This window comes from Nestor notabilis, unplaced genomic scaffold (assembly GCF_000696875.1).
Source record: "Nestor notabilis isolate BGI_N333 unplaced genomic scaffold, ASM69687v1 scaffold26408, whole genome shotgun sequence".
In the NCBI taxonomy this organism is placed as follows: Eukaryota; Metazoa; Chordata; class Aves; order Psittaciformes; family Psittacidae; genus Nestor; species Nestor notabilis.
This window is the reverse complement of record NW_009940999.1, coordinates 66,230-77,924: the sequence shown is the minus strand read 5'-3', so window position 1 is coordinate 77,924 and position 11,695 is coordinate 66,230. Positions and strand designations below refer to the sequence as shown.

At 39.9% G+C, this 11,695-nt stretch overlaps 1 protein-coding gene across 5 annotated transcripts in view; it reads right to left on the bottom strand.

Annotated features, from left to right (window-relative positions):
- Positions 1–486: 486 nt before the first annotated feature.
- Positions 487–11,695, bottom strand: part of CNOT4 (CCR4-NOT transcription complex, subunit 4) — a 43,116-nt gene continuing 31,907 nt past the window's right edge. For 3 of the 5 annotated variants that reach the window (XM_010020663.1, XM_010020661.1, XM_010020662.1), the window contains 2 exons: positions 1,800–2,012; positions 487–1,038 (listed from right to left, as the gene is read on the bottom strand). In XM_010020663.1, coding sequence (XP_010018965.1) covers positions 737–1,038; positions 1,800–2,012 — 515 coding nt within the window. In that variant the 3' untranslated portion in view covers positions 487–736. The remainder of the gene's footprint in view (positions 1,039–1,799; positions 2,013–11,695) is intronic. The other 2 variants (XM_010020665.1, XM_010020664.1) reach the window with 1 other exon arrangement.

Here is an 11,695-nt window from a genome sequence, read left to right as displayed (position 1 = left end):
TATTAAATCTGTGAATACTTTTAAAACATTAAGGTTTACTTTAAATCTAAAGCCAAAATTAAAGAAAAATCTTATTCTCCCCTCTTTAAACCACTCTTTAGCAACATGCCAGTTACTCATAGCTATAAGTGTTCTGTCTTTTCAACACACTTCATGTCAAACTGACACAATAAAATCCCCTTCTCAAAAGAAAAAAAAAATGAAAACCAAACCAAACCCCAACATAGCAATTTCCCTGTGTAGTGCCACACTGAATGCAAAATAAATGCTAGGCCACTGCTTGCACCACATGTTCAGTAATGTCATCTAAATGAAATATTCTTTTCATGTCTCCGCATTTGATTCTGCATTGCATTTTTCCCCTACTGCAGATTGACACTTTTCCACTAGGCGGAAATACTCATATGCAAAAGACATAAGACAGTAATATTCTCCTTAAGCATTGAGACTGCATTTTGACTTCTCTCTCTTTTTTTTTTTTTTTCCCCTTAGAATGGTTAGAAACATTTCAAACAGTGTATTTCAAACACTGGCTCAGCAGAAACTTAACAAAAAGATACAGTCATGACCCTGTGATGGCATTGCATTTGGGGGGGGAAGGTTCGATCAGGAACTGGATTCTTCAGAAAGAAAGATATGACAGGGAACAGTAGGTGGGCATGGGGAGGAGTCAGGGTGGGACACTTCCTGCATTTCTAACGTTTTGGGTTTTCTTTTTTTAATTCTTCCTCCTTTCCTAATGACGATCCAGTGCTGAGCTCTGTAGTAGATCTGTGGGGGTTTTACTGGGGGGTCTGAAGGCTGTCTGAAAGCCTGGAGGTGGGGAATGGAAGCTGGTGGGGTTTGAAGGAGGAGAGTAGGGATTCCAACTGGCTCTGTGCAGAGGGATCTGTGTGCTGAAGGGGTTACTATGGTGCGTCTGTGATGGTGCTGCACTGGGGCCGTCCACCTCTGTGAGGGCCTGAAGAGATTTTAGCCAATGTGGAGGATTGTCATCTTGAAGGGTGTCTAAACTGTTTCCTGTGGAGGCTGGGATACCTATGAAGAAAAGAAAAAAAACAGGGATACAGGCAAGTCAAAGCAGAAGCAATAAGCTGAGCATGAAGGAGGTGAATTTAACCTAACAAAAAGCAACAGTGAGAAAACATGATTAGTTTGTACAGTGAATGCATTTTACATTATTATGTATAATCACCCTGCCCTCAAAACATTTAACATTATATCCAGACAGGAAAAAGTTCCCCCTCAGAGCACTTCATAACCACGCATTTTTCTATCAAACATCCTTTGCAAGGACTGCATCCCTGTTGACATGACCTTACAACACTAAACTACTAGTATGCTGCATGCTTCACCTCCTACTCTGCCTGCTTGAATCATGCTTCAGCCTCTCTAACAGGGAAACACAACCAGACAGCCTTATAAAAGAGAGCTTTATAAACAAGTGGAGTATGTCCCTTTTTAAATAACAAAGTCCAGTGAAAGCCTTCAGTGCCTCAGGACCAGCGGCGCACATACCGGACATGCCACCCAACAGAAGGGACGGATTGACCCTATAGGTAAGTGCTGATCTGCCTGACTGCCTGCAAAGCTCCCGGGCATGCATTGCAAAGGCCTAAGTGACACTTTGTTATACCTAGCAGTTCCACAAAAATTCCTGGACCCCTGAGGTTTTGTGGATGGAAGCTGGAAGAGACCACCGCATACTGACTTTTTCTTTTTCCAGGTGTTAAATCAGTTTGTGCCAAATACCCATTTGATGGTTTGCCAGCGGAGCTGAAGGAGTGAGAAACGGTTACCTGTGATGATTGCGGGGTCCATCCAGCTGCCAGGGCTGTCCCAATTCAGGCTGTCGGTGGTGGCAGTGTTGGACGTTGGTACACTGTGGTTGGCGTTGGAGGGGGAAGAAGCATTGGGCAGTCCACCAAAGTTGATGTTAATGTTCGGTAGAAGTGCCCTTAGCCCGTCCTGCCATTCCTTCATATTTAAACTCTCTACAGAACTGCTGTTGTCTGGGAGATTTACCAACAAAAAAAATGAAAGATAAAAAAATAAAAAGCTGAAGTTAGAAACAGATGTGTCCTTCTTTGGTGGGGTATGGGATTTTCTTTTTACTTTTAAAACTAAGCATGTAATACTTTCCCTGTCCAAAAACTAGGGTCAATGTTTGTATGACTGATGAATTACTCAGAGGGGCTGGCAGGTTTTAACCAGGTATAAGGGAGTGGGAGAAAGATTTAACTCCTCCCCCAATTTGTATTCCCCCCCCCTTTTTTTTTTTTTTTTTTTTTTTTTTAAATTCAGAGACTCAAGTTATCAAGGCCACAGTGGTTCTCCCTCTATTACTAATACGGGGAAACCTACCAGATCCTTTATGAGAATACCTCTTGTTGCAAGCTAGATAATCCAATTTAGCCTCTTTATTAATGGGCAGCAGGCTCAGAAGGGTTGTTTTCTTTGAAGTGTATCAAAATGAAGAAAGGCTAGGTAGGGCTTTGCAATAGAAACCGAACATGAGAAACCAGGGAGGTGAAACAGTATCACAGGAGTTTTTTGTTTTGTTAAAGCTTGCTCATTCACAGCCCTACAGATGTTCTTCCGAAGGAAATGGTAATTAGGTTCTCATGAAGTCGGAGGGAGCACAATTTCCTCTTGCAGTTGAAGAACAGTAGTGAAAATTCTTTAGAGACCTTCCAGAATAATTCCCGACACAGCAACATCCTCGAAACTTTGGGAGGCAAACCAGCTGGACACCAAAACAGTCAAGTCTCAACTATTTGCCTGGATGTTTCAGGGCATGTAGTGAAATAGGACAACAGGATAACATGGCTATTAGCACTACAGCAAGTGATCCCTAAACACAGACGTTAAACCATTCTATCTAGAAAAGACTACCAGGTTCTACAATCCATCTCCTTCTTTAGGTATATTGAAGTAAAACAAACCAGGCAGGAACATCCCAGTGTTTATCAGCTAATACAGAAAGTCATACTTAATTAACTTGGGGTCAAATATATTTGAAAAGAAAGTGATGGGTAGTATATTGGCAGTACACTCTTCTTAACAAAATCCTAAAATGTAGGGGTTTTTTTAAACTATCTGTGCCTGTCCTAAGTGAAGAAAGGACCTTGATGTCAATCAGAAGTCTTCCAGTGAGATATTTACACAATATTGCTACTCCATCAACAACGGAAGAGATTTAAGCCTTCCTGGAAAATCAGAGGCTATCACTAACTTACAACTCTATGTTGGAGAGTAAAGAAAGTAGTCTCACTTGCTATGAAAACCTGCCTTGGCAATTTTTGTAAAGCTGAATGCTCAGAAGGAACTGATGTCTTAAGCAATTACCTTTTTGTAACTAGAGGGGGGTGGGAGGAGAAGCAAGTTCTTGAAACTCTGTCCTTTCATGCAGAACTTTCCTTCCACAGGCCAGAGGATTTTTAGAGTAAATTTATGTAAGATTCTGCTTCTGTACAGAATTGCATCAAGCAACTTCAATCACAAATCACAGCTCAGTTACACCTCAGTCCATGTAACCAAATGAACTTCAAAACAAATTACTACACAAATCTGCTATATCCACTTTGTCTATGATGACTGTTGGAGCAATGCATTCATTTCTAACCCTATGCATGCCTAATGCAGCTGTTCCAATGCAAGCATCCACCTTCATGCATAAATATGCCTATGTAGCAGGACAGCAGCTGACACCTAGAACACCCGTTGCCAGACTGATACTGTGCATGGAGCCTGGACAGTACATCTTTAGTATGCTAACAGCATACTAAAGTCATTCTCTGTGCCTGGGCAAGTTTGCAGAACACATCTGATCACAGACTTCGGAAGGTTTACAGTTGACTGCTGTTATCCCCATGCACTGACTGAGGCTGGGGAATTGCTCTTCATCAGAGGTTACAGCATGAAGTACCTCCATAGGGAAGACAAGACAATTCCTAAGCATTCCCATAAACAAAGAAGAGAGATCAAAAATCAGGTAGTGGAAGTAAATGTCAAAGCCTGCCTTTTACAACATGTATCATGATACATCTAAAGTTAAAATTTTGAGGTGCTACAGGAGAAAAAGCAGCAGTGATGGAACTGCAGCTCTGCCTCAAGCAAGTAACTTAAGATCAGCTTTTCAGTAGCACTTTAGCACCCAGACACAATCAAGCGGCCAGACTTAAGTGTGCCTATCCACACACTGTGTGCAGCAAAGTGCTCATGGGGCGTACAAGGCACTTAGGGTAGCAAAAAAAAAAAAAAAAAAAAACCAAAAAAAACCCCGCAGGCTTATCAGCAATTTGTTCTGGGTTCATTCAGCATTGAGCCATAGCGCATACAACTGGCTCGACTTCTACATTCATTTCTCCCACTGTGAATCAAATCTATTTCCTGTTCCCTCCAGAGCTCCCACTGTTTTCTTTGCAATACTAATGCACACAAACAGTTTTTAAAGAGTTTGGTGCAATATGTTTTTCATTCAAACCTATGATCCTGGGGTTAAAAAAAAAAAATAATAAAAAAAAACTTCAAGAAGTATTATCCAGAATTATCCTCAATAAATATTTGCTCACAACCTTCTTGAACATCTATAAGCCTATTTGAGACATTTCTAAATTAATTTTTTGGAACAGAAGTAGCCAGCTCATGATCACAGAAACAACTGTGCAACAGATTCTGCATGGTACACCCTTAAGTTTCCACTTTATTTTCTCACAGCTGCTTCCAACAGCTTGTGCAAAGAAATACAGCTCAGTTTAATTATTTGCTTCTAGACATCTTGTGTGCGCTTACTAGGAGCATGCATTAGTGAACATACTCATTGCAATACCTGTGAGCTCTGCAAACGGAGTGATCTTAATCATGGACATTGCTAACTCCCAATATGCCCTCCTCAAAGCTCATGTGCAAGTAAATAAACTTGTGGTAATCTACATGCCTGCAACATGTCATTGAGGAAATCTAATGAAGACAAAGCCAGCAACATTTCACAAGGAATGGGATAGCAAAAAATGTAGTAGAACATTAGGCCACCTTGGACTAAGAAAATACATAATTTTGTCATGTTATTCTTCATTTAAAAAAAGACATAATACAGCATACGTAAGAGTCAGAAAGATAGCAAGCAGTTTTGATACAAGATTTTCATGGAACAGAAAAGGCTGGCACTGTTTGGTGAGAAGACATGTTAATCTGTGTGGCAGGCATGGTGCACCATTGCTGTGTACCCTCACACAGAACAAAAGAAAGTTAGAAGAAACTGAGGAAGAATGTCTTTATCTCAACTGTCAGTACAAAGTCTACTCAGAGTCACAGACATCTATGTTTTATTTGCTAGCAATAAGGAAGTTACTTGTTAATATCTTGTGCTCCTTGGTACAAAAAGTGACAAATCAGAGGATTCCCAAAGATTTGTCATCTTTCCCAGGCAGCTGGGTTTGTGGGGCTGAAAGGCAAGCTCTGATAAAAACACTGCCCTCTGACACCAAAGGAAAAGCAAGCAACATATTACTCGTATGTCTCTAACAGGGTTTTCCAGCTTGGCTAATAAATGCACGTGGTAAAATAAAAAAAAGGACCCAAACATGACCAAAGTTCACAGCTTTGTCAGAGTCCCAGCCCCTAAGGAAAAATGCTGCAATTAAATTATTCTCGTAATATGGGATCTGGCAAAGGATTAAAATGCCTTCAAGTGTTAAAGTAGGTGGGATCAGTGGAGAATGCAAGGCTTTATGGCTCCCTGCGTTGCCCTCTGAGGCCTCAGTTACTGTCTGTGATAGGTAAAACACCAGTTAGAAAACCTAATGCAATGTGAGCAATCTCCAGGCAAGACACAGCCATTCCCAAACCAAACAATTAAATCAGCATGTCTTTGCTGGAGTCTGACAAGTTTTAAAAAAGAGCCTAAGTGAAAATGCAAGTCCACCTCAGAGTCAGGAGTTACTTCCACCATCTAAAGAAAGTAAGTATCTTCAGAAGATCATAAAATGGTTTGGGTTAGAAGGAATCTTTAAAGGTCATCTCATTCTATTTCCTGCCATGTTCAGGGATGTCTAGGCTAGATCAGACTGTTCAGAACCCTACCCAACCCGGCCCTGAACACTTCCAAGGATAGGCTGAAGAGAACCAAAACCAAACTCATACACACACCTCCCTCTCCCCCCTCCCTCCCCACCAGCTACTAGCTGTTAATTAAATTTATGCTTCCCCATGAAGCAAGTACTGTAGTTAAAAAAGGATCTATTTGCTTATAAGCATTTACTTATTACCTTTCCCAACTTCTAGACTTAATTGGTTAAAGGGAGTAATTTTTAGAGTAGCTAAAAACTTCTCAGTTGGACATTATAACATAGGAGTGTGAGAACTAATACACCACTGCTTCCCTCTCTCAAGGAGTGGAAATACTGTTTCCTTCCACAGACTCATCCTAATTTAAAGCAGTGTGCCCACAGACAGTAGGAAAACATAAAGTTAAAACCCAGTTGACTGCAGTGAAAAGATTCTACACACCAAGATAAATTGGTGCCCCAGCTTTGTCTCTGAGAAGAGAGAATAACCTGACAAAGCATCACTGAAAGCACCACTACTCACGTGAAAAATATACACCCCGAACTCCAGTCTTTCCTTGCTGTGTGTTTCATAATCCTATCCGGTCTAGTGGAAACACGTGTTTAGAGAGAGGAACAGATCCCACAGTTCTAGCACTGAACTTTTTCATGTGTCTGAGGTGGTATGCCAACATGAAATACTCGTATTTAAAATTTTCAAAGTCAACCACTATCTTAAAGTGAGCAAAGGGAAGGGAACAAAGCATCATCACAAACTTAACTTGTCTACCCAATTTAAAACAAACAAAAAAAACCCAAACAACTTAAAGTTAGCTCAAAATGGAACACGATTGAGAAGCCTAAACATTCACCTGTATAAAACCTGGTTATTTAGGGAATTTCTAAATAAAATCATTGTCCTATCATGACATCCTACCAGACAGTCTGGTAGCGTTACTTCACTAACTACCTGTAATACCTTAACATCATTCCTTCAAATCAGGGAAAGCAGTGCTTTTCTGGTAGAGAGAGCAGAGAGGATGCTGGCCAAGCAAGAAACACTATTCTGCTGTACATAGTAAATACTTCAGAAGATGCTTGCACTACTGTCAGCTGCATTGACACAGGCTGTTCCCTGACTTCATAAATTCTGACAATGTAGACCCAGAAGCGTTTCAGATTTGGCTGCACTACATTTGTGATTTTGATGCACTTGACCTTTTATATTGAGGGTAATGGGACAGCACGTCTTACAGTTTACTTGATGGGAGACAAGCACACTAAAACAAATGTCCTACTAGACCATTTCAAATTATTGCCCCAAATTCTGATACAAGTCTATGGTCAAATCCATATTAAAATTCACACAGTACATGCTTACATAAATACGACTAATAGCAAAGATCACAAGACCACCCCATTAAGTGTAAAGCAAGTGTATTTCTTCGCTCTGCTAAAATTATATTCCAAGCTATTACAAGAGCCTGGTTTTGTACTAATTGTGTAAAACCATTAAATACTTTTATGCCAAGAGTCCTAAATATCCTAGTTCCACAGAAAAACAAGCAGTCCTGCAAATGTAGGTTGCAATTATTTATTTCTTTAAGAACCTATCAGTATGCTATGTGTGTTACAAAGGCACAAAACAGCACTACAGAAAAGCTTCAAATAAGCAAAAGAAATTCAGAGGAAAATCATCATGTAAGAGAAAAACAAACTCAATTATCAATGTGGTGTACTTGACTGCACGGACTGAAGAGACTACCAAGGTGTATTCTGTAATAGAATGGCTATTGCAATGACCTGCTTGTAAGAAGGCCCATGTGAAATTTTCAAGGACACTGTACAGTAACAGTTTTGAAGCCTTGGCAAGACAATCAGAATGACAAAGTTCAGCTGGGGGTGGGGGGAAAAAAAAGGGAACAGAAAAGACTACCAGAAAGAGTTCAACAGGAGTCTTTCAACACTATTAGAAACAAATGGAGCTACCAAAAAACCATATCCTTTACAGTGACATCCCTGCGACTTCACTGATTCTGTGTGCTTGTGATTTCTAGAAATCCCACAATGCTTAAACCAAATGATGGAGTTTGGAGTTTCACCCATTCACAGAGGCCTGAGAATGTCACTGAAAGAAAGAAGAAAACTGAATCCGTCTACATTTAAACAGCAGTGCTGCCCATTAGGAAGACAAATAACCACTTCATATTAGGGAGATATCAAATGACAGAAGCACTGGAAGATAAAGCTGTTTGCAGGGAACATTTAAAAGCCTCACCAACATTTTTGACACATGGGAAGCAACTTGGCAATCTATGAAAACAGCTTTCGAAGTGTCATACCACAATGTGGATTTCACATGGAAGACTTAAGGTTGGTGAGCTCTGACAGCTGGGGAAACAAGAGGTGTACATACATACATGCACACGTATATGTGTGTACATTCACACACCTACAAAATAGTCTTTGTTAGTCGAGACACGTCTGCCCTCAGCTTTAAAATAGTGCATGTAAAGCAGCTTTTATCTTGATTCCATATTGATTTCCATGGTCAGATTACTCAATTTAAAAGACAACCACGTAAATAAAAAAGCACAATTTTTAAATTCAAAATAAATCAAGTGCAGTGTAACATGCCAGTAAGCCAAATTATCAACTAGAAGAGGAATATGCAGAATTCTAAAGTAATACACTTCAAAGGGAAAGTAATTTTTTCTAAATAATTTTCCTTTTTGCAGAAGATCTGCAAAATTTGCCCTATGGCTAATGCAATAACTAGAAGGGGGTTTTGTGGGGGGGGGATAAAATCAGATCCTCAGAGCTGTATCAATAATCAGCAAGAGCTTTTCTAGTTATGAAGGTTCAGGATTCCAGGAGTCCCCAAAACCAATTCTCTAACCAAGGCTGAGACCAGCATTAGCACAGCAAATGCATACTCTGAGAGATGATAAATTAAGTTTTCCACAGCTGTAACAAACAAACATTAAGGCTAATGTACATTTGTAGACACTTCAATCATTCTGTGGGAATGATTAGATAAAGCTGAGAAGAAAAACAAACCTTCCATGATATGAAATTAATTCTGATTACTAAATACTGTCTTCCAGTAGAGGTGACCTACTTTTTAAATACATGGGGGTTTTTTTAAGTAATTCCTTTGGGAACAAGCTGAAGTTCAAATGAGGTTGTGATGTAGAAGGAACCAAGAGACAGTAAAGGATGGAAAAGATTAGATTCTTTTCCCTTCCCCACCCCCAAATGTGATTTGGTATTACTGAAGGAGAAACACTTTGTAAAGCTGCATTTTCAATTGCTGTTAACCCTTCAGGATATTTAATTTACACTCCTCCCCAGCACAATTTCTAAGAAGATTGTGTCTGCCCTTTCTCAACGATTCTTCAAGTTGGTGCATTTCCAAATATGTTTCTGCAGAAAGCAGATGAACTGCCTGTGCTTTTTGCTGAAGTTCATTAGTCGTAATTGGTATTTTGTGAGATGGACCTGACTTAGAAGGAACTGAAGTTTCAGGTCTGTGCCCAAGGCACAGACTCTTGTCAAACACTGCCACTAACAGGTGGCACTGCCAAGTGTACTTACTTACAGTCTTTAAAGGAAAAATGCGAGGTTTTTAACATCACTAAGACAATCACATCTTTTAACTCATGCTGGTGGTTTACTGTGTAGTTTGAAGTGCCAGTTTGTATTTTAGAAAAGGACCGAAGAGAACACAGCACTCCTAGGCTAAGCATCTGCCTACTGGAGGAGAGAGACAGATGATCATCAGCCAATAGAGCTGCCTTTTAACACTACTGCAAAGCAGTCCTGAGATCTTACAGGTTAGCTGTGAAACAGCTTTTTCTAACTTTTGGTGAACCAGACCCAAAGAGGAAGGAAAAGTTCTTGTTTAATAAATACAGGAATAAATACAGTCTTCCATCCCTAAAACACAAAGGTCCAGTATCTCGTGCAGCTGAAGCTCATTTGGTGACACTACTACAGACAGTCAGGAAATTTGATGTGAAATACCTCCTGTATGTTTGTTAAGTTACCCAAAAAGCTGTCAGGACTGATGGTCTAGAATGCTAATTAGTTGAGCCACCTATTTCAGTCAACAGTGTGTTTATTTCAAGTCTAGCAGTGTTAATGTGATTAGTCACTCCTCTGACGTACTGCAGCCAAAAAAGTTAGAGGATTTTTTCCCCACCTTTTTCTTTATATTTTTTGTCACATTTTCATATTCCAAAATAAATTACAGATTTAAACCCAGGCATCTTACTACTCAAAAAGGATGCCTATCTTTCACTGCCATCCCTAATCTTACAATCAAGGATTAAGAAATATTTAAGACCTTAAAAGCCAAGCTCCCAGAGATGAGGGCACAGATACTTACATATCAAGCTTTATTTGAAACAGTATCTCCTATACAACCATATGAAAAAAATTCAACAGATTTTAAAACAGTTGAAACATTAACACTGAAAAGGCACCAGGAGAGAAGGGTGGGTATGTGAGATGAGATGTTGGAACAGATGAAGTAGCAGGACTTAAAGGACAGGTGCTCTGGATGAAGTTCTCTCAGAGATTGTGACAAGATTATGCTAAGGAAGGCAGGCCTTAGTAGTAAATGTAGTAAGCATATGGGAGTTAAGGGACAAGACACAAGAGGTAGAACAAAGACCATCCATAGATTTCAAATAGTGTGACTTCAAAATTGACACTGATTTAGTATTTTGGAGATTAATCCAAAACGCCATTTACTTCATTTGAAACCCGGCAGCACCTAGATGCATTAAAAAACCACCTCCAGAGCAACAGAAGCAAGTAAACCAATAGTTTATTTTCAAATTGCATTTGCTCCATATTGTGCTAAACACTCCATTTCCTCTCCAGTGAAACAGAAAATCAGTTATGATGGGAAATAAAAGGAGAATTCATTGTGGGGGTGGGGGGATACATACAGACACAAAGCACCTCCTAAAAAAGGGGTATGGAGGCCAAAGAACCTCCATGGAAAGAAATGGGATGGAGCAGGTGAAAGGACTGCTAAGAACACAATATTCAGTGGTGAAAACTGCACTAGGAACAGTCATCTTTGCTGAGGAAAATGGCATACACAGGGTCTATGCAGGGGTTAGTAAAAGCAATACTGGGAACAGCTAAGGGTTGTTTACAAACAGTTCTTTTCATTGTACCATTTCAAAGCAGTGTTCAGGCCTTTATTTTCAAATGAGAAATGACACTGATAATCAGGGTAACACATCCACTTCTGAGAGCAGCTGTTCTGCACTCTGGAAAGATACAAGCCTTTGGAGGTGCCACACACAGTGCATACAACTAATAGTTGTATCAGCCAAGATTTTCACCTGACTTTGTATTTTCAATACTTATACCTAATCAGAGAAAGAATTCGGCTATGGGAAGCCATACACCTAACCAATGGCACAGAAAAGAAGACATTCAGCTGCCATGCTTTCTGCCCAGCTGCTGTCAGAAAGCCAAACATCAAAGATGACCAACAAGGATTAGGACAGAAAGTTAATGGACTAACGCATCTCTTGCTGTTAAACTAAGGCCATCAATACTTAAAACCTGTGTCAAAACTTTCACATATTGTTAGGTCAAGAGGAAAAGTGTAGCAAAACACTCTT